At 37.6% G+C, this 24,266-nt stretch overlaps 1 protein-coding gene across 1 annotated transcript in view; it reads right to left on the bottom strand.

Annotated features, from left to right (window-relative positions):
- LOC101677814 overlaps positions 1 to 24,266 on the bottom strand; it is a 1,019,668-nt gene that overhangs the window by 249,223 nt on the left and 746,179 nt on the right. Inside the window, exon 5 of the mRNA XM_045066004.1 lies at positions 1,422 to 1,552. Coding sequence (XP_044921939.1) covers positions 1,422 to 1,552 — 131 coding nt within the window. The remainder of the gene's footprint in view (positions 1 to 1,421; positions 1,553 to 24,266) is intronic.

Below are 24,266 nucleotides of genomic sequence, written 5' to 3'. Positions count from 1 at the left end.
GCGCTGGCAGACTTGTCCACTGTAGGATGTTTGGCAGACTTGTCCACTGTAGCATCACTGACCTGTACTCACTAGAAGCCAGTAGAACATCCCCCTAAAGTGATGACAATTAAAATAGTCCCCAACTAAATAAATCATGGAAATAGCAGAAAGAGTTGGATTTTGAAGGGGTATAAGAATGGGTTGAGAATAGGAGCATCGCAGCAGGTCTTTCTATATCCTAAAATTGGAGGATTAAATATCTCCCTACACTTACCCTATATCACTATGGTACTTTGTAAAATATAGGAGTTGAGGTTCACCCCAGGGCTGGGAAGGAAACACAAGGGAATCTAGGATTAAATAAGACACCCAGTTGCAAAACTGTTTCCAGTGAGAAACTAAGTAACATTTTAAATACATATGTATATATTTTATGCATATAAAATTTATACACACACACACAAACACACTTAAAGACACGGAGTTTGTTGACTGAGATCTGAACTTATAATCTCTTAGTTTACTTATTTGGTATAGAAAATGGTATAGGAAACATACCATTTTCCAAGGTATGTTTTATTGCACCCATTTGAAAGAGAAGTAAATTAAGTCTCAGCAAGTTTAAGCAGTGTCTGAAGGTTATTAGCTTTGTCAAAATGACAAATGGTTATTACGTGCCTATTGTGTGGCGGGTTTTGCTGGATGATTGTACAATGATGAGCCAAAACAGACACACACCTGGCCTTGCAGAGCAATTAAATACTGACACACTTAACTGTAAATGGTAAGTGGCGACACAGTCCATGACAGGGGAGCCTGATCTAGTGGCAGAGGGCAGAGAAACTTTTCTGTAGCAAGGCATAAATCGGAGCAACACAAGGCAGTAGATCTCAGAGGCATCCGAATCAGCTAGAGGAATGGCAGAAACAGATTTCCTGAGCCCCCTTCCTAGAGCTTCTCAAGGGGTGCACTTGAGAATCTGCATAATGAACACATTCCCACTGGATCAAGTGCTGTCAATGGTGCTGGTTTGGAGACCACTCCTAGGGAATCACCCAATGTTCCAAGCAAAGCAAATCATGTGGGCAAAGCCTGCAGGGGGAAAAGGTACCTAGACCATTCTGTGCTCCTCCCATACTGTGCTAGAAATCCCTGTCTTTTTACATATGGAAAACCTGCCAGGGGGCCTGGGTGGCTCAGTGGGTTAAGCCTCTGCCTTCAGCTCAGGTCATGATCTCAGGGTCCTGGGATCAAGCCCCATGTCCAGCTCTCTGCTCAGCGGGGAGCCTGCTTCCCCTTCTCTCTCTGCCTGCCTCTCTGCCTACTTGTGATCTCTGACTGTCAAATAAATAAATAAAAATTTAAAAAAAACAACAACCTGCCAATGTTCAGTGCATTTATCGCTCTAAGTAAACAGCAGAAGGGGCACCAATACCCACCTCTTGAAACTTCCAGTCAGGCCATCTCTACCCTCCCAGGGGGTCAGGCCACTCTCCTGTTTCCCAGCCTGGGACTTGGGGACTGCTTCCAAGGTTGCGATCCAGAGAAAGGCAAACTGCAGCTCTGGTACCTAAAAAAAAAAAAAAAAAAAAAAAAAAAAAAGTGAGCCAGCTCTGCCTGGCGTATCTTGTCTTTGGTTGAGAGAGTGCTGACTATTTTAAGCAACACTGTAGGATATTCTTCCTCTTCTTTGAGAGGGAGGACTTAATCTTACTGAAAACACATTCTTTCTCTCAAGAGTGCCCTTGAACTAATACAGCAGAAACTCTAACTCCAGTGGGGCTTTCTGATACGCCTTTGAAGAGGGTAAATTTACTAATCAATACAAATTACAATTTCTCAACTGGCAATTCTGCAAGCCAGGCACAGCCTCAGCTACTTTATTATTCACAGTCTGGGCTTCCAGGACTGAAACAGAGAGAAACCACAGAGAGGGACTCTATGCAAATATGTCAAACAAAGGAAGAGATTGTTTTAGAGGGGCTCAACGTGGGAATAATTATATGACTGGGCATAAAATGTACATTCTTAAAAGCTACATTGGCTTAAACCATTTTAGAGAGCATTATCAAGCATTATGCTAATTTAGGATAGGGGCTAACGATCTCTCAGAGAAGTTTCTCTTTTCCTCCCTGTCTGTTCCTTGCACACTCTCTATACCCATGCACACACATACACAATTTGTATATATAGGATACATGAGTATCAATTATACATACACATATACACACATATATGTATCTATATATGTGCATTTCACATATCTCTGATAAGGGAGAAATAGGAAAACACAGAAATAGACATGTGCAATGATGTCATGAAATTTATGCTGACAGCCTAATTTTCAGTTTTTGCATTCAGTTACTGTGTAGCTCTGGATGAAACATTACCTGTTCTACCCCTAAGCGAGAGACCTGATGAAGATAAAGACTTTCCTGGGTCGATAATTCCTGAATATGGGTTGAAAATTTACTTTGGGATGTATTCCACCTTCTAAAATTTCTTCCCCCTGCCTATGAAGATTGAAAACTCTTCTTTTTTCATATTTTTTTAAAAAGCCCTATGCCTCCTTTTAATTGAAATGAAAATCTTATAATATTCCTTGGAGTTATTTAAAACTTAACCAGAATTTAAATGTGACTAAAATAAATCAAAGAATAGATAATTATAGGTGAAAAATCTATTTTGAAATATGTAGATCATATTCTTCGCAAGTACATGGAATGAGTAATGAGGTGGAACAGGTTCATTGCTGAAGCTTAGGAAGCTCCAACACTATCTAGGTCACTTTCAACATCACAATTCTTGGCCTGCTTTGTTTTCCAACAAAGTCTCTCCATCTCTCCTGGACCCTCCCACACCCACGAGCCCCTTTATCCCCACAGTCTCTGTAGTGGACTCTACGATTGTTCATTCAATGTTAGTTCTTTAGCGGCTGGGAGAGATATCGACCCTTTGCTCTGTGTTCAGTCCTGTATGATTCTGGGTTCGTTACATACATCATCTTATATAAACCCCAGGCCTCCCTCATTTTATAGATGAGGAAACAGGAGCTCAGAGGTACTGGAGACTTTGCGCTAAGGTATATCAAACATTTGCAAAGCTTTCATTTGATTCCAGGTTTCCCTGACTAGGGATCTTCTGCTATTTTTACTGTTCTGTATGGTCTCCCTCATGAACAGCCAGGAAGAGCAGAAAACCAATATTTATCAGTGACCTAGTGGGTGGTGGGTTATATACAAAAATTTGATATTTCACCTTATTCAATTCTTCAAATGCAAGGTAGAAAGTAGTATCCCTCCTGTTTTTTGTTTGTTTGTTTTGTTTTGTTTTATCCCGGGTTTTTAGAATAAAAAGAGGTTAATTATCTTGGCCAAAATCGTGCACTCATTATTGAACAAGAACAAAACTGAAACAGGAACTCAGCTTGTCCCAACTGTGACTAACATCTCTGAGCTGGGATGGCTTCTGGTAACTCCAGTCCTCTCTATACGTATTGGGCAATTTTCACAATAGCATGTAATGTTTTCCTCATTTTTTTAAACATCAGTTCATATTTTATAGGGCCCCTTACAAAATCAAAAATAAGCAGAAAGAAAGAAAATCCTTTATAACTGAGCTGTCCAGAAAATATTTCATTTGAATATGCCCAAACATATACAATATATATAAATATAACAAAAAAGGGTTATAACAGATAAAAGTTTATTTTAGCTATTCCTTTACACAGTGAATTTTAATGGTTGCTTAGTTTTTTATCATATGGATTTATCAGAATGTATTCACTTCTCTTAATTAGCCATGCATAATTTATTTTCAATTTTCCCTTATGAGAACAGTGATGAATTAAATTCTAGGCTACACAGAACTTTATTTATAGTGTACAGGAAGGAGAGGGACATGTGTTTATTAAGCCAAACCAATAATAAAATGTTGCAAATTCAAAAACACTAAGTGTTATTTTAGAAATCCATCAATATATGGTGGTAACTAAGCATTCCAGTAGTAGCGACTGACCCAGATGGTGGAGAAACTGACTTGATGTAATATGAAAACGTTATAAGTGTTGAATAATTCAACAGAGATTTTCCAGTACTTTCCAGAGTCTGCCTTAAGAAGTACAGCATGGCAGGGAACTTAAAGCCTATCAACTAGTCTAGTATTCTGAATGGTGTCGGTGTTCTTACTTGAACCGACATCCTTGGACCCCAGTGTGTCTCTCTTTTCTCTCCTCTTGTTCCTCCTCCACTTTCTTTTCCTTTTCTTCTTCTTCCAACTCTTTCTCCTTCTTTAACCACAGAAACACTCACTGGCGTATGAACTATGCAATCGATACTTCAATAATAAAGGCGGCAAACTCCTTTTTAAATATTATGATATCAGGGTGTTTTCCCTCTGACTTTACCTCCCCCTCTCAATTCAAACAGCTGCCTCTGTATTTCATTGCCTCGCAGGAGGTTCATAGCAACAGGAGACAGAAATGAATGTCTTTCTGCCTACCCCCCCCACCCACTCCACCTCCCCCAAATCCAAGATTTTCGAGGGATACTGGGAGCTTCGAAAGGAGGTAGAAGGGAAGGAAAGAGCATTTCTTGGTAATAGCAGAGGAGTCTGGACGAAGATGAGGGAAGGAGAATCTATCTGTGGGGTAGGGCCTGAATCTCATTTCCTTTATAGCAAAACTAAGAGCTAGCAGAATGGTCGTAGGGTATATACAACCCCAAACAGGAGATCTTCATCCTCACAAAAATGTCCTGCGCTCCCAGTGAAACCCAGAACATCTGTCACCAAAGCTGAAAGGGTTATGGATATAGGAAAAAAGCAAGACTGTGGTTAAACAGCAACAGCTAAGGGAAGGAGGACAATATTTGGCGTGGCGTAAAGCCCCAGAACCCAGAACAAGAACCCGGGAGTATCTTCCAAGAATGTGCGAGTTCAACCTAACCTACCATTCTTGTAAGATGGAGATTCAAAATTAGATCATTTGTTTAAAAGTATACAAATCTGATAGTTCTCACTCCTAACAAGTAGACATGTGATAGCCCTGAAAAATAGAAATAGAATAATTATAATATGACCAGAAATGTGATATTGTTTTTCTGAATTTGTAGACTAAAATTCATACTGCTATGTATATTTATAAGACAGACATTAGCTCTGGAATCATGCTCATTTCCATTCTGCCTACATTTGGACAAGCTCGATGACAGAACTAAGGATATTAACAGAGCAGTTAGCACTTGGCAATAGGTCTTTCTTCTTCTTGGCACTTTACCTATTTCAAGCCACTGACTATGTTCAATTATCTGCACTGTCAAGAGACTAAGCTGGAGACAGGTGAATTGACTTATCCAAGATCGCACAATTTTCAGGAGTAGGATTCCCACCCAGATCCGACTGGACCCTAAATCCCTTGTTTGATCTTTCTATTCCCATTCCAAAGTACTTAAGACCCTTTTCCTGGCAGTTGTATCAAACGGGTACTTGATAATTCCATAATCTTCAATGCCCTGCCATTAATCCGTCCAATTTTGCCACCCATTTTTTTAAGCCACAGATTTTAAATCTCTACAAACTATAGTCATGTATGTAGCAGAAGTGTTTCGAGGAACATCCAACCAGAAGGAAGAAATCCACCGCCACAGGTTAAAGTATTTAAGTCTATTTGCTAAAGGAATGTGGAAGAACAAAGGCTCCTACTGGGGCAGGGGTTGGGGGGGAGGAAGGCAAATTAGTAAAGAAATCTTCAGGGAAGTTGGGTCAGGCGATTTCAATCATTTGCCTCTTCCACTGGCTGCACTTGTACACAGTGACTTAGCTGTGGGTCCCAGAACAATGCAGTAATGAAAAGGGATTTCAGTCAAGGAGTTCCCAATAACAGGAATAAAATTGGCCCATAGTTTGCATAATATTTTTGTCCCTGAAAGGGCTTTATTACCATCAAGCTAGAAGCAAGCATGGAGTCCAGATGACTGCTGTGAGGTTTGATCAATTCAAGTTTGAAAGCCAGTTTTATTTGCTTGGATGCATGGTTCAGACTGCAATCCATTATCATTTGTCACTCATAGGTTCTTTTTCAAAATCCCCCTCTGAAGTAGTAGAACTATTCCTTAGAGAAAACAGGCCACACAAGACATTTGAAAGTCTGGTGATTTTGAGTGATGTTGAGTGGATATCTCTTGCTGAAACTAAGAAATACATGACTTTTACTCTCCTCCCATGAGCTGGGAAAGAAATAAAAAGATTTCAAAAGCACCTCTGCTTACCCAGCTTCCTTCTACTTAATCACATGAAGGTTTAAACCAAATGAGACAAAACTTAAAGGTGATTTTGGTCTCTGAAGAAAAATACTGGGGATACTACATTTTTTTTTTGAAATTTTAATATAATTTTTTATTTTTTATAAACATATATTTTTATCCCCAGGGGTACAGGTCTGTGAATCACCAGGTTTACACACTTCACAGCACTCACCAAAACACATACCCTCCCCAATGTCCATAATACCACCCCCTTCTCCCAAACCCCCTCCCCCCAACAACCCTCAGTTTGTTTTGTGAGATTAAGAGTCACTTATGGTTTGTCTCCCTCCCAATCCCATCTTCTTTCATTTATTCTTCTCGTACCCACTTAAGCCCCCATGTTGCATCACCACTTCCTCATATCAGGGAGATCATATGATAGTTGTCTTTCTCCGCCGGATACTACATTTTTAAGGAAAGTATTTTTATTTTATCAACTGACACTTTGGGGAAAAAAAAAAAATCATTGCACTTTGGGTATAGACCTGTCACAAACCAGTCTGTTTCCCAGACAATGGCAAAGCACTTAGAACGCTGCCTAGTAAGCACTCAAACATGCTGGCTGTCAAATACCAGGTGAGAAAGGAAAGGTCAAAACAAGCTGTGTTATTAATAAAGGCCAATCTGCAATGTTCTGTGCTATCTTCACAGTGACTCCAAATGCTCCAGGTCTTTCGACTGTGTCTTCGGAAACTTGCCCTGATTAATATCACACTCTAAGATCCGGCCTTTATTATATACTGATATACTTCTTTGTTAACATAAACTAGATTCTTTTATTTTTTAATTGTATGTAAGTTTTATCTGTATTACATGCACAACTTCTCTTATACCTTTATTTTGACTTCAGGGGCAATTACTAAATTCCTAGTTTGTTCTGGCACCAAGGATACCATGAACTGACCTCAGAAACAATCTCTTACAATCTACTTTGCTCCAGACTTGTTTGGGATGCTAAAAGGGGACTGCGTTTAAAATGAAGACATTGGAGGTACACTCACCGTCAGAAAGCAAAGTAGGACCAAGCTGTGGAGAAAGTTCAAGGGAAATGATGACATTTGCTTAGCATTGCATCTACTCCAGATTTTAGAATAAAATTTAAACTCCTACTCAGTACATGAATGGGCTGTTGCCCACACTTATTACTCTGTCCATTTACTGATATTCCTCCTTTACTGTTTTCCTTTCTTTTTCTTTCTTTTTTTTTTTTAAGATTTTATTTATTTGAGAAAGAGAGAATGAGAGTATGAGCAGAGGCAGGGGGAAGTGTAGAGGGAGAGAGAGGAAGAGGGAGAAGCAGGATTCATGGTGAGCAGGGAGCCCAATACCCTGCTCGATCCCAGGACCCTGAGATCATGACCTGAGCCAAAGGCAGATGCTCAACTGACTGAGACTCCCAGGCACCCCTTCACCCTTACTGTTATTTAATGCCAGTACTTTCGTTTGGTTGGTTGGTTGGTTGCTTGCTTTCAGTTTCTTGAAGCTTTAGTGCTTAGGACCTTTGCCTGAAATACTTATCCTTTGTCACTTAGATGGCCCTTCAACTTTCAGCTCAAATATTCCCTCCGAGACACCTTCCTGAGTACCTAATTTCTTTACTTCTACCTTGTTACTCTTCATCAAAGTATGCTGTCCCACTTTGTTGACCATGATTTTGCCTCTCTGGAATGACTTGACACTATTTACTCGGCATTGTATTCATTGTCTTCTTCCTCCATTAACACAAATGCTGGGTAAGGACAGGCACCATGTCTGTCTTTTACAAAGCTTTATCTTTAGTGCCCAGACTGAAGCTGGCCTATATTGGTACCCAGTCAATAGCTGTTGGAAGAATGAATAAATGAATGGGGGGATGTAGATACAAATGATACTTGAGATGTTTATTAGAACAAGATGAATCTATCAAGATAGAGGAGCTCTTGGGGATTTAGGGCAGAAATACAAAGAAGAGAAGAATTTTTGCCTTGTGTGGTCTATGGCAAACACTCTGGGCCCAAAGGCAGCAATGTTTGGTGAGAGTACGTGTCCAACAGAGAAGAGGCCAGGGAATTTCAACTCCTGGGATTTCCTAGGGCATAGTCTTGGAGACAAGTGGAAAATGGAGCCAGCGTCCTCTCACACAGTACAACGATGAATATTGAAACTCAATAATTAAAGCCCTGTATCTGCATCTAGTTTGTGAGTTAGAGTTGAATGAACCTGGAAGATATCTGAAGGTTCAGGATTACTGGAGGATTTGAGGTTAGTTTGGGGATTTTGCAGCCACTCAATGGGTACCAACACTGATAATTTTTCTTGGCTACTGACAATGTCCCAGGCACTATGCTAAACCATTTATAAGAGTTATCTTGTTTGACTCTCATAGTACCTCTCTGCATAGATATTATTTTTGCTCTCTTTAACGTAAGAGTTTACTGAGGTTTATAGAGATGGAGTCACTTGCTCAAGGTCATATAGGACAACACACAGTACACCTTGATCTCAATACCGGACTAGCTTCACTCCAAGCCCATACTCAAAACCACTTCATTACTGTTTCTCAGCGGGACACTGCACTGCTGACCTTTTGACAAGTAGTTATCTGTGTAGTAGGACTACCTTTCCATAGCATCTCAGGCTCCACACTAAGTGCTTATGATCCCCCCAGGACTACAGTCCCACTTCTTCTGCAGAACACTGTGTTAATAAGCCTAAAAGGACTTATGGAGAAATGTCTTCACTAACAATATTCCAGGCACTTCAAACTTCCCAAATTGGAGATAATGTATCTCCTTGCATTCCCCAGAGCCATACTGGACTGAAGAGTCTCTATTAGAATAGTGGTAATCTACATCTTTCACATAAATAAAAAATTTGCATAGAGCAAATAAGACAACTTCTCTTGGTACATTCAGTGCATAGCACTTTCATATTTGATTCTATTATAATCTCCAGAGCAAATAACCAAAAATTTATTTATAACTCACCATCATGTAGGAAATTGTTTACAAAGATCATGGAAGTATCAAAATTTTTTTGGAGGGGGATGAAGTTTCAAGATTAAAGCTAACTACTATCTTATATAGAAATGTGAATTAGATTTTTGACTACTATGACCCAAGACTTGTACTACTATTAACTGTACTATGATTCCAATACCAGTTCCTTTCCAACCTCTCCAGCAGCTGTATGTGCACATTCCCCAACCCTACCACCCTGGCTTCACAGTCTTCCCCACAACTAAGTCTCTATGTAATGTCCCTGCTTTATCTTCTGCTTCTCACCAAGTACCATTAATTTTTGTCAGTGTTGTCTCTTCACTACTCCCTGATGCCTTTTACTTTTCACCTTAACACATTTACTCTTTTCATTTATCCTGCCAAGAATTCCCTTCTTAATACTTCCTGCTTATCCAAGTGCTATCAATCCTTCACTGGCCAGATATTTCCTCCTTCATGGCCATGTGAACCTAATACCATTTTTTCCTTCTTCTAAAGGCCCAGAGTTCATTTTCCCCCAGTCAGGAAGTCTCCAGCCTGTTTGGTCATCAGAATTACCCTGTGGATATTTCTTTGAAAATATAATTCCATGTCTAAAATTCCTATGCCTAAAACTCCAAAGGTTCTGATTTAATATATCTATAATAGGGCCCATGAATCATTACTGGAAGGAAAATTATACACACACACACACACACACGCACGCACGCACACACACACATATCCACACACACACATATATATACATATACATACACACATATATTTAGGAGAAAAGTATATAACATAAATACATGCATTTATATAACTATATATATTTGACTAGGTGATTTCTGATGATCAGCCAGGTTCAGAAATCACTCAACTGGCACATCTAGTTATTTTGCCTAAATGGTTTTATTTTCATTTTATCACCATTACCATCATCATTAATATTATCATCATCATCATTTTGTCATTTCACATATCACAAAGATTTCCTTGCTTGGGTGGATCTGTGTCTTATCCATCAAGGCCCTAAATTACAGAAGGCATTCAAATATTTTCTGATAAATGTATTGTGAATTACTTGCTAACATTCTATTTTAATCTATTTGACCTTTCTCTTCTGGTCAAAGAATACATATATGAGAATATCTTATTTTAATAATAAAAATTCTATTTTATTAGACTGGGGCCAATGCTAGATTGGAATATAAAATTGTACAGCTGACATGTCTCTCTCTTACCTCAAGAAAGATAAGAATATCTACTAAGTGAAATAACTTTCAGGAACTTTTAACAGAGCTTTATTCTTGTATCCTGCGGGTGTCACAAAATATTTTAACAGGTACAAATATTGTAGATTCTTTCTTGATAAACTCATTTGAAATCCCAGTTGGAGATGTGTATTCCGTGTAGCTTTGACACAGGTGAAAAACCACGTGTACAAATTGTGTTCATGAGAAAAGAATGGAAGTGAAAATGAGTGCTAGTCTCCCAAACAGCTGATATTTTTAGTCAAATGACAAATGCACTGATGGTAACCATGACAGTATAAAAGGAAGGAAAGGAGAGGGGAGGAGAGGAGAGGAAATGGGAGGGGAGGGAAGCGGAGGAAAAGAAAGGAGTCCTAAATTATCATAAAACAGAGAAAAAGATGAGACCGTGGTGAGAGGAAAAAAGAAGAAAACAAAAATGAAAAGAGATGGAAAAAGAAAGATAAGAATTAAGGGAATGGTGAGAATAGGAGAAGAAGGAAAGAGAAAACGATGTCATCAAAGGTCTTTGTTGGCAACATATATCCACATGGTGAGACTGGATCTTATACACAAATATACTTTATTCCAAGTAAAAGAATGCAAAAGAACGGATACAGTGTTGGATCTTAGAAGATGCCCTGAAGTAAAGAGTTTGAAGCTAGTTGTACTCGTTTTACCATATGTCTGTTCTGATTCTTGATGTTATTATAGTTATGGACCCTTGATATTCCTAAATATGCCTTTTTGGGCCATCCCTTTGTGCTTTTACTTCCAAGGAAAAGATACGTGTACAGAGGATGAAGATACAGTGAGTTATTAAAAGAACAATGACAAAAGACTATAAGAGTATCTCTTTATCATTGAGGAATCTTGTACCTGAGACACCAAAGCCACTCTGATGAAAGGGAATGGAACACAGGCACAAGGCAAGAAATAAAAGGGAAAGGAAATGAGTCCAAGGACAATTACTAGCTATGCAGATGCAGTCATCTGAACACCACATATGCCGTTATGGTGCCATCAAGACACCGAGGCATCCTTCTCCCTCCAAAAATTACACCAGCAACGACTATTGATAATTACCAAAGGAATTATATTTCAAGATTGATGTGTGAGTTGAAGTGGGCTTGTGAGCACCTGCCAAAGCAGGCAAGAAAGAACCACTTACTGCCAGGACTTGTGCTTCAGTCATATCTTATGACTGCTTTGGCTCCTGTCCTAATATTCAAGTGAGTTTAATTCCCAGCAACACTACATGTAAGGTGTGCAGACACAAACTTGGAATGCTAATATAGAAAATCCAATACAGAACTTAACAGAGTTTATGGAAAAAGCAAAGCTCGTGTACAGAGCATACGGTGGCTAAATGTCAGTGTAGGCTTGTGAGCGGATATGGATTGTGTACAGAGATTTGGGGCAACCCCAATTCTCTAGAATATGGCAAAAAAAAAAAATTTAGAAAAAGCTCCTGTAAGGCACAAAGAGGGTTGGCTCAGTTTATTCACTTTATAACACAGAAGAGGCCTTCAAGCCCTCACTAAAAGTCAATTTATTTGTAAATTAGACACACATTTCAGTCAAGTGATTACCAGATTCCCAAGCTAAGACAGCTCAGAGTAAACTAGAGGTTCAAGTGGAGAGAGTGGAGGGAAGCTACTATAAGAAAACACACTGAACACAAAAGAAAACACAAAATACAAAAGAAACAAACAAACAAAAAACAAGAAAATCACATAACCATTCTAAAGATTTGGTGGAATTATTCAAAATGTAAGATGTCTGGGCTTATTTGCTGAAGGTGCCAGCAGTTTTACATAAAACTCTGGGCTTAAAGTTCTTTGAATCATTAGCTATTGACTTTGGTCATCACTAAGTGTGATCTACCTATCATGTTTGTATGTTACAGCTCAATTACAAACACATACAGATAGGAAGCAAGAGAAAGAAGCATTTACCCAGGCATAAAGACTCCACCTGAAATTTAAATTTAAATATTAAAGAAATCACCAAAATATTCAACAAAAATAATTCTCAAAAATAGAATATTATCTACAACTTTGTTATCCAGGAAGTTTTCAATATGATATATTCCAAAAAAGTAATCATTTTCTTTTGTCACCTTCTGCTTTCTGGGATTGATAATTTCCCTTAAGCAAAGAAGCACAAGATTTATACTCAGAAAAAACATAAAACACCATTGAAAGAAATTAAAGAAGATACAACTAAATGAAAAGACATACATGTTGAGAATCTGAAAACTCAGTATTGTCAAAATGTCCATACTACCCAAAGCAATCTACAGAGTCAGTGCAATCATTATCAAAATTTGAATGGCATTTTTTTTTTAACTGAAAGAGAGAAAAAAATTCTAAAATTCATATGGAATGACAAGGACCCTGAATAGTCAAAACAAATTTGAGGAAGAGACCAAAGATAGAGAGGTCACAACTTCTGACTTCAAAATATATTACTAAGCTACAGGAATCAAAACAGTACAATAACGGCTTGAAAATGACAGACACATGGAACAATGGAACAGAAGAGAGAGCCCAGAAATAGAGCCAAGTATACTACAGTAAATGGTTCTTTGACAAAGTCTTCAACAAATGATGTTGAGAAAACTGGAGATATAGATTGATAGATGATCAATAGATAGATTTTCATATAATATTTTCATATAAGATTTTCATATTTCACGGTCTTTAAAATATGAAAATAAAGGACAAGGATGTAGAAAATTGGAATCTTTGTGTCATGTTGGTGAGAATGTAAAATGGTACAGCTGCGATGGAAAACAGTAGAGAGGCTCCTCAAAAGCTTAAGTGGACCTGCTGCCAAATGATTCAGCAATCCCATTTCTGAGTATTTATCCAAAATAAAGAGATCATTGCACTTCCATGCCCATTGCAGCATAGTTCACGCCAGCCAAGAGGTAAAAACAACCTAAATGTCCACTGGCAGACACGTGAATAAGGAAAATGTGGTACATACATGTAGTAGAATATTATTTTATCTTTAAAAAGAAGGAAATTCTGTCATAGGCTACAACAGATCAACCTTGAGAACATTAAGCTAAGTGAAATAAGCTAGTCACAGGAGGACAAATTTCATGATTCCACTTATTAGGGGAGTCTAAAGTAGTCAAAGTCATAAAAGCAGAAAGCACAATGATGGTTGCCATGGACTGAGGAGAGTAGGGAAGTGGGAGTCGTTCAAAGAATATAGAGTTTTCATCATGCAATATAACAAAGCTCTAGACATCGCCGTACAACAATGTGTTAACAATACTATACTAGACACTTAAAGTTTGTTAAGAAGTTAGCCTTCATAGCATGTTTTTATCATAATTTTGAAAAAGAACATTAATTGAAATATACACTTAAAAATAAATTTCATTATGTACATAGTCAAAGAAAAGAAGGTAACTATAAGAATATGAAACATGATTATTATTATATTTTTTAGGACCGGTGGTCTGCATAGTTAAAAAAAAAATCCATATGGATGTACACACACACACACACACACACTTTCGGGGGGGGGTTTGTACCTTACTGCTTTTTCTGAGCATGTCCCAATCTATTTTGTTAAAATTCAGAATCTGGAATAAGTTGATACTGATATCAATAATAGTTGATAGTATCTGATCACTGCAGAGAGCTTTCTGGTTCTAGACACTATACTTCTTTAACACTGACCAATCAATTTATACTTTGTATATTTAATACCTAATTATATATATGTGCATAAACTCTTTTCAGTGGATCAGTTAATATGTGTTCATATTAAGCTTGTGGTCCAGTTCCTAGACAGAGAAATCCATTTCTAATCTTTTTACAAATAAAGCTGGTATATTTACTATATATTGCTTCTGTTCACTAGCTTCCCAAATAATAATAGGTCAGAAATTTGCTTCCATTTCTCTGTCCCAATCTATGTGGAACATCACAATCTTGTTCATTTCAGTATTTACTGGATGACCCTACCCTTCATTTGGTTAAAACAAATACCAGCAGATGTTAGCTTTCCATTTGGGTGGAGTGAAGTATTTTCACAGCATTAAATAAACCCACTAAGAAGAAAGGTAAGGGTATATCAATTTCTATGACTAATAGAACCTTTTAAAATTGGCTTTAATGCAGTTTTTAAAAAAATATATTAAAAATTTCAAGTAACCACTTATTATACTGAAGGAAATACATTATCTTTAAATCTGGAAATTTGAAATAATCTATTCTAATGGGTCTCAAAGGCATTTTGGATATTTGTTGGAGCATTTAATGGTTGTCACAATGAGTGTTTGATACATAAATGTCCCACCTGATCTCAAATAGGTGGAGAAAAGTCTGTATGTAATTATCTAAACCTGGAATCTAATTCTGTTTTACATATAAATTAAAATACTTTGCAAGCTTTAAATATGCATGGACATTATGAGGACTGAAACTTTCAAATAAAACAAGGGAGGACTATTCTGTTTTATTCAGACCTTTACCAATAATTGGTCATCATTACAAAAATTTACATTCTGAGCTACTCCACTCAGGATTTTTTTTTTTTAAATCACCAATACAATCAACTTGCATTTATAGATATCTCATCCTCAGTAACTGTACATCTAGGTGGAAGCAACTGACTGCTTTATTGTGTTTTCTAGATTGGAAGAGTCTATCTATCTATCTATCTATCTACATATAATGTAATATTATGTATATTATCACATGTAATATGTGATTTTATATATATATATATATATATATGTATATAAAACAACTTTTTTTTTTAAATTTCTTTTCAGTGTAACAGTATTCATTGTTTTTGCACCACACCCAGTGCTCCATGCAATACGTGCCCTCCATAATACCCACCACCTTGTTCCTCCAACCTCCCTCCCCCTGCCCCTTCAAGACCCTCAGGTTGTATTTCAGAGTCCATAGTCTCTCATGGTTCACCTCCCCTTCCAATTTCCCTCAACTCCCTTCTCCTCTCCATCTCCCCATGTCCTCCATGTTATTTTTTATGCTCCACAAATAAGTGAAACCATATGATAATTGACTCTCTGCTTGACTTATTTCTCTCAGCATAATCTCTTCCAGTCCCATCCATGTTGCTACGAAAGTTGGGTATTCGTCCTTTCTGATAGAGGCACAATACTCCATAGTGTAATGGCTATCAGACACATGAAAAAATGTTCATCATCACTAGCCATCAGGGAGATTCAAATTAAAACCACATTGAGATACCACCTGACACCAGTTAGAATGGCCAAAATTAGCAAGAGAGGAAACAACATGTGTTGGAGAGGATGTGGAGAAAGGGGAACCCTCTTACACTGTTGCATGTGGGAATGCAAGTTGGTGTAGCCACTTTGGAGATCAGTGTGGAGATTCCTCAAGAAATTAAAAATAGAGCTTCCCTATGACCCTGCAATTGCACTACTGGGTATTTACCCCAAAGATACAGATGTAGTGAAAAGAAGGGTCATCTGTACCCCAACGTTAATAAAACATCTTTTTTAAAATTATTTTATTTCTCCTTTTATTACAGATGGTTATATTGATTACTAATTATTAGTATTATATGTGTGAGGATTACTAGAAACCACAGAAGGTAGGAGGGAGGCATGGCGATTTTTCTCTCAGAGCCTCCACAATGAACTTACCTCATTTCTAGCCTCCAGAAATGTAAGAGAAAAATTTTATTGTGTTTATACCACATGCTTGTTGTTAATTTGTTACAATAATCCCCCAAAACATGAAGCTCTGACCCACATATATGGGAAGACTTACCCCAGTCCCACCACCTAACCACAATCAAATCCAAAGCCAGAGAGAGCCTTCCTTTTTTTTTGCCCAAGCTGTATTTGTTTGGATTTGGCTGGGAGCCTTCTCTACTCTCACCATGAAGCCTCAGTATGTCAATAACAAATCTCTTCATACCCTCTTGGTGTATGTGCGGTATCATTGTTCTCAACATCTGAACTCACTTTTGGGTGGGAGATCCATCCTGCTTCTATTGGGATGACTATATTACCTGTTTCCTAAGCCAAGTTCTGCCACTGAATGACTTCAAATTGTAGAAAAGCAAGTAGCATTTATGTATTTCTATTTGTTTGCTTTCCATCTATAGATAGGTAGGTTGGACCATAATTATAGTCACCAAATACAAGAACTGAGCATCATCACTCCCCATTGCCTGGCTCATGGCCAATAGCTCTGTGAAATCACACACTCTTTCCAACTAAGGCTGCAGGGAGCCTCATTTTCCTAATCAACTGTGTGGTCTAGGAAATTACCCCCAATTACTCTTCTATCCTTAAAAGTCTATGAAAGATACAGACACCCATTGCTAGTAGTTTGCCACCCAGTCTCTGGTTATCATTTTGTTTTGTCTGAGCAGACTTTCGCTCCGAAATCCAATAGCTATATCCTGGCCTTCCCCTACTGCTTCCTTTTTAGAGTTAATAACCTGGTCTACAACCTAATCTTTCTCAGCATTTACTTTCGCTTCCAAGTTTCATAGTTCTCAAGATAGAACACATCAACATTCTGTAAGATATTGGTCACTCTTATTTTAACCTGGCTTGTTGTAGAGCAAAGCACTAGTGAATGGACAGGAAATATCAAGACATACCCCTTCAATTCTTGAACCAGGGCATAATATTAGTGGTTGTAATTCACTGCAGGTGGTTTGTACTTTACGCAAAACATGAACTGTTATGAGTGTACACGCCAACGAATGAAAAAGTCTACTATTACACATCGCATCTTCACGTGTGAAAAACTGAAGTTTTAGAACACATAGGTGAAAGGAAAAGAAAGTGAAATGGAGACTTGCACGGATCCTGTTTTTACAATGTGCTCCCCATGGCCAAGCTGCGGGTCTGGCTTTCTAACTCCTGCAATGTGCTTCTGTGTTCAGAGATCATAAGAGGAGTTTCTTTGTGCGATTTTTCTCTGTGCCTTCCATTTCATTTTATGTGCTAATAAATAAACTATCAGAAATTAACTAGCTGTAAGAGACTACGATAAATAAATAATTAGAGCCTGGTGTTGCGGACCAAAAAAGAAAAAGAAAAAACAAAACAAAACAAAAAACCCTCTACTGGATAAGGAGTCTTTGATTCTTTTCTGCTTTTCTCCTTCTCAGGAGCCTTAGGCCAATCACCAAAGCTCTCGGAGTCAAAAGTTCCTCCTCTTTAGCAGGAAGGAGATAGAATAGCAACAGTCTAAGACTCTTTAGAGATCCCTAAATTTCTTTGATTCAACTGGTTTTATATCTGGAACATGGAGGGACAGCGTACAGTAAAACTGACCTTCACTATAGAACATAAAATAGTGTGTTAGAGCTACAGATGTAGAGATAAAGAAGTATGAATAAGTTTTTGTCATTTTATACTAGGCTAAAAGGAATTGCAGCCACTCCATTCAAGCTGCCACTTATTGTGTATTCAGTTAACAATGTGTATTTAAGAAATCGTGATATTGTCACTCTCTAGTATGCATTGATCACTTAGGAAACATTTTTTTTTTTTTTTGCAGTCATTAAACTTTGCACATAAGGATCCTAACCTGCATAACTTTATCTTCTCATTAGCAGGGAAAATATACTAATATCTGAGTCTTTCAGTATAAAATGTGGGATGATACAAGCACCAATATTTATCCCCAACTTACAACAGTCTTTCAAAGAATTCATGTCTAAAAGGAGGCTCATTCATCACTTCATGTGCCCTATGGGTTTATTTTTTCCCATAGGGAGGTGACATCTAGACAGCGTGAATACCACTGAATTAGTCAAATAAACTAAGGCCATAATTCTCACATTTTTCTTCTCTGTTCTCTTCTGCCCTTTTCATTTTTATTATGAATCAGAACAACATCCTCCTAATAAGTCTTCTTTCTTTTCCTCACCTAAGTGGGAACACAATGTAGCCAGAACGAGGTGTTAATGTACAAATTTGATCATTTTTTTCCCTCTCCATTTAAATCCCTTTCGTGGTTCTTCTCATTCCAAGGATAATGGGGACACTTTAGTAGGACATGAAGCCTGTTTTTATCTAGCCCTTGCCTACAGCTCTCAGCTTAGCGTGACCATTCGTTCACCATTCCACCTCCACCAGCAATACAACCACACCTCCCGTTGCCAAGACATACTGTGCAGCTTTCACGCATCTGCTTTTCATTCAGTGTTAACTCAAAGCCTTTCTTCCCCATGCCTACCTATCACCAATTAAACTTCTATTCTGTTATGAAACTGTTATGAAGTCTTTTTTTTTAAATTTTTTTATTTTTTATAAACATATATTTTTATCCCCAGGGGTACAGGTCTGTGTATCGCCAGATTTACACACTTCACAGCACTCACCAAAGCACATACCCTCCCCAATGTCCATAACCCCACCCCCATCTCCCAATCCCCCTCCTCCCAGCAACCCTCAGTTTTTTTTTTTTTTAAGATTTTGTTTATTTATTTATTTGACAGACAGAGATCACAAGTAGGCAGAGACTCAGGCAGAGAGAGAGGAGGAAGCAGGCTCTCTGCTGAGCAGAGAGCCCGATATGGGGCTCGATCCCAGGACTCTGGAATCGATCATGACCTGAGCCGAAGGCAGAGGCTTTAACCCACTGAGCCACCCAGGTGCCCCAACCCTCAGTTTGTTTTGTGAGATTAAGAGTCACTTATGGTTTGTCTCCCTCCCAATCCCATCTTGTTTCATTCATTCTTCTCCTACCCACTTAAGCCCCCATGTTGCATCACTACTTCCTTATATCAGGGAGATCATATGATAGTTGTCTTTCTCTGCTTGACTTATTTCGCTAAGCATGATACACTCTAGTTCCATCCATGTTGTCGCAAATGGCAAGATTTCATTTCTTTTGATGGCTGCATAGTATTCCATTGTGTATATATACCACCTCTTCTTTATCCATTCATCTGTTGATGGACATCTAGGTTCTTTCCATAGTTTGGCTATTGTGGACATTGCTGCTATAAACATTCGGGTGCACATGCCCTTTCGGATCACTACGTTTGTATCTTTAGGGTAAATACCCAGTAGTGCAATGGCTGGGTCATAGGGCAGTTCTATTTTCAGCATTTTGAGGAACCTCCATGCTGTTTTCCAGAGTGGTTGCACCAGCTTGCATTCCCACCAACAGTGTAGGAGGGTTCCCCTTTCTCCGCATCCTCGCCAGCATCTATCATTTCCTGACTTGTTGATTTTAGCCATTCTGACTGGTGTGAGGTGGTATCTCATTGTGGTTTTGATTTGTATTTCCCTGATGCCGAGTGATATGGAGCACTTTTTCATGTGTCTGTTGGCCATCTGGATGTCTTCTTTGCAGAAATGTCTGTTCATGTCCTCTGCCCATTTCTTGATTGGATTATTTGTTCTTTGGGTGTTGAGTTTGCTAAATTCTTTATAGATTTTGGACACTAGTCCTTTATCTTATATGTCGTTTGCAAATATCTTCTCCCATTCTGTCAGTTGTCTTTTGATTTTGTTAACTTCTTCCTTTGCTATGCAAAAGCTTTTGATCTTGATGAAATCCCAATAGTTCATTTTTGCCCTTGCTTCCCTTGCCTTTGGTGATGTTCCTAGGAAGATATTGCTGCGGCTGAGGTCGAAGAGGTTGCTGCCTGTGTTCTCCTCAAGGATTTTGATGGATTCCTTTCTCACATTGAGGTCCTTCATCCATTTTGAGTCTATTTTCGTGTGTGGTGTAAGGAAATGGTCCAATTTCATTTTTCTGCACGTGGCTGTCCAATTTTCCGAACACCATTTATTGAAAATGTTATGAAATCTTAAGAACAAATGAAATCTTAAGAACAAATTGTTTTCTTATTCAAACCACTTTTTTTTTTAAAGATTTTATTTATTTATTTGACAGAGATCATAAGTAGGCAGAGAGGCAGGCAGAGAAAGAGGGGGAAGCAGGCTCCCCGCTGAGCAGAGAGCCCGACATGGGACTTAATCCCAGGATCGAGATTATGACCTGAACAGAAGGCAGAGTCTTAACCTACTGAGCTACCTAGGCGTCCCTTATTCAAACTACGTTTGCATCTTGAGACACTTTTATTAACATTTGTTTCACATTGAGTATAATCATGACTGTATCTGTTTGTATGTTGTGTACTAAATTACAAACCATATGAGGAATGGGACCTTGTTTTATTCTTTTTTATTACCCTGAGTTCCTTGTTCAGTGTTTGACACAGAATATGTTCTCAATTAAATTAATTGAATGGATCTAAAAACAATAATGATCAATGTGTATTGAGTGCTTGATATCTGCCAGGCACTGTTTCCCTGTTCTGAGAGATTTTCATGTATTAATTCAATTAACTGGAATAAAAACTTCATGAGGCAGGTACTCTCTTTATTTTATTATTCAAATAATGACAGAAAGACACAGAAAAGTTTTAGACTTTGCCCTAACCACAAAACTGGGATGGAGACCTGGGATTTGAATGAAGGCAATCTAGTTCAAGAGTTTAGGCCTCACAGACCAGGAGACTAAGGATGTGTTGGCAACTTGCTCCAAATCCAGCTTAATATTTAATAACAAAGTAATTAAAACCAATTTATCATGGTTTTCAATCTATAATACAAATTTTAACATCTTCTTAATCACATACCAAATGCATTTCTTATTATTTTAATCATATTTTCTGTCACATACAATTTTGTGTTTTTATGACTTTTATTCCAGATTTATACTATAAAATCAACTCTTTCAATTTGGAACTGTTTTATTTGATCATGTAAGTGACTAAAACAGACCTTATGATCCATGATGCTAGTGGATGTGAGAGTAAAGTCTACAAAGGGATTTTTACACAAAGGATTCCATGAGAATCATAATAGTGGACCTAAGTCCAGTCTTCATGAATTCAGGCTTCTGCCTTCTGCTCCACAATAAACTCCATCTTTAGAAAAATTAGACTTGTCTCTTGGCCATGAAAGAAAAAAGTGGTGACAATAATTGAGTCTCCCTCAAAGAACTGTTGTAAGAATTAAAAAGAAAAAAAAAACTGAGTCAAAATATGTGGAATACTTAGCATGGGATCCAGATTATAGTATGTTGTCAATCAGCAGTAGTAACATCATTGCACAGGAAATACTTCCTGAAAATTTTTGACAAAAGTCTGTCCCTCTTGAAGGGATATAGGATATATTCAGATAATACCTGTACCAGGATGCCAAGTTGTATCATTTAATAAAATCAAATCATTTTGAACAGACCCTTAACTTTATTAAATTCACTAAACAAGCTGTTTTGGCATCATGAAATTTAGTTTTCTTGAATTGTCTACTGAGGAGCACAGATCCCGTCTGATATTAAGAATAACTAAAAAAATTAAAACAGCCAAAATATCAAAGGATTCTATTGCTAAATATACTGGAGATCCTTTCATACTGTGTGATCTACTAGAGATTTAGAGATGTTTTATAGTTAAAAATAATTATAGATGCTTTTTAACCTACAGGTTGTAACACTTCTTTGACCTCTAAAACCTTTCGTTAAGAAGGCATCTACTGACATTTTATAGAAAGGAGTTACAGGAAAAGACAGTTCAGAAAATGCTGAGATATAGAAACCACTGTCTCTATTTTGACTTCGAATTATCTTTTAGAGGCTGTTCCAGCAATAGGGAATCTCTTTGACTCAATTTTTTTTTTCTTAATTACCTAGTCATGAAAATAATTTTTTTGGTTTACACTTAACTTTCTGGCCAGTTACTTAGATCCTAACAGAACTTTGAAATGTGTAAAGTAAATCCTCTGATCCATAAAGTAATATTATTTGGAGTTCACCATCTTTATTTGCATTGGTGCCAAGTGTCAAGCTTTGATTTCTGATTAGCAAAATTAATTTCTTCTGCTAGTTGGAATACACACGATAGCTCCATATACCCAAGAAAACCCACCAAGGTGTCAGTCTGTTCCAACAGTATTCTGACATCTGGATAATTTCCAGAACATATAAGTAATAAGACATTTGTTTATTTATTTATTATTTTCAAATTTTCTTGATGGTTATTGGCTGAGGGCATCTTGCAATCATAATAAGGACCACAAGGGCCAGTCCAGCCCCAACACTGATTCTCAGAAGGTTGAGACTGGTACAAAACAAATACCTACTCTTGAACAAAAAGCTAGAAGAAAAGTTCTATGATCACATAGAAATCCTATTCTACAATTGTTAATAAGTTATCTATCTGAACTCAGATTAACCTGTTTGTCTCCCTCTCCCTCTGCGCCTTCATGTGCTCAAACTTTCTCTCTCAAATAAATAAATCTTTAAAAAATATTTTAAAAATAACATGGTTATGAAGTTGCCATAATGTATATTTATTCCAGTTTACTTGGTCCCTAATTATTAATTACAACTGGATTAAAAATCATATGACATCAGGGCACCTGGGTAGCTCAGTCATTAAATGTTGGCCTTCAGCTCAGGTCATGATTCCAGGGTCCTGGGATTGAGCCCCACATCAGGCTCCCTGTTTGGTGGGAAGACTGCTTCTTCCTCTCCCACTCCCCCTGCTTGTGTTACCTCTCTCCCTGTCTCTCTCCATCAATTAAATAAATAAAACTTTAAAAACAGAAACAAAAACTTATGACGAAAAGGACAGTGATATTTTGATAATTTGTAGCAGCCTGTAGTCAAAGCAAAGCTCCCAGATTTGATAATTCTCAGAACCCTGACCCCCAAAACATCTCTGGGTATTTTACCATTAGTTAAGGGAAACAAAATCAAAAATCAATCAATCTTGATGTGTCCCAAATGGTTTTTCATTTGACACCTTCTGAATCTCCAGTTTGGCTTTCTAGTGATGTGCCAAGATTCACAAATACCAACTCTGTGCCAAAAAGTAAGGTTGATTGCTTAGGTCAGACCCAAAGATCCCTGCCTAGAGAACAAATTTGGCTGGTTAGATGGTGGGATCATCGAAATATGCAGGGTTTTGGACTCTTGGGTAGAGTGCAAACTATGTTCCTGAGAAATGGTAGCATAATAGGAAAAGCACTGAATTGAAGTCATGAGATCTGAATTAGCTTTAATATCTGCAAACCATAATTCTGGGTAAATGACCACCACATTTGAGCTTAGGTCTTTTAATTTCAAGTCCAGTGCATTTCTATTTTAATACAAGGCCTTTAAATTCTGATAGTATTAGCAAACCCAACAAACTTCTGAGGCCATTATTAAGATGAAAGGAATGGTTAGTAATACTTAGCATTCACTATAGTATAAATATTGCAATAAACAACTCAGATCATGTAATATTCAGAATTATGTTGTGATATTGGTAATATTGTCCTTTTCCAAGATAAAGAAAATGAGCATTTTAAGTAAGGTCACATGGCTAATAACTGTCCTGGCTAAGACTTTAATGCAAATATATCTGTCTATAGAGTCCATGCTCTTAATGGTTATGTTATGTTATATCCAATTCTCATTAAAATAATAATTGCAAAGTTTTGCTGTAGTGTGTTCCTTCTAAGTACTCCATAATAGTCTGAGCCATGGTATACCATATAATTTACTACCAGAAAATTGCTGGTATTTGCCTAATTTCTTCACACATCGTACTCCAAATAGTTAACATGACTTGCTACTCTGTAAATTAAATCCAGTCATCTCTACCTTTAAAAACTATTCTGACCATGACCACTCTTCCTCCTTCACTATAACCAACCTTACCCAAACTCATTGTCTTTTTGTGGATTATCTCAGCATTCTCCTAAGTAG

Source organism: Mustela putorius, unplaced genomic scaffold (genome assembly GCF_011764305.1).
Source record: "Mustela putorius furo isolate JIRA1106 unplaced genomic scaffold, ASM1176430v1.1 tig00003859_pilon_pilon_pilon, whole genome shotgun sequence".
Lineage (NCBI taxonomy): Eukaryota > Metazoa > Chordata > Mammalia > Carnivora > Mustelidae > Mustela > Mustela putorius.
The sequence above is the reverse complement of the archived record's forward strand: the minus strand, read 5'-3'. Positions and strand labels throughout refer to the sequence as shown.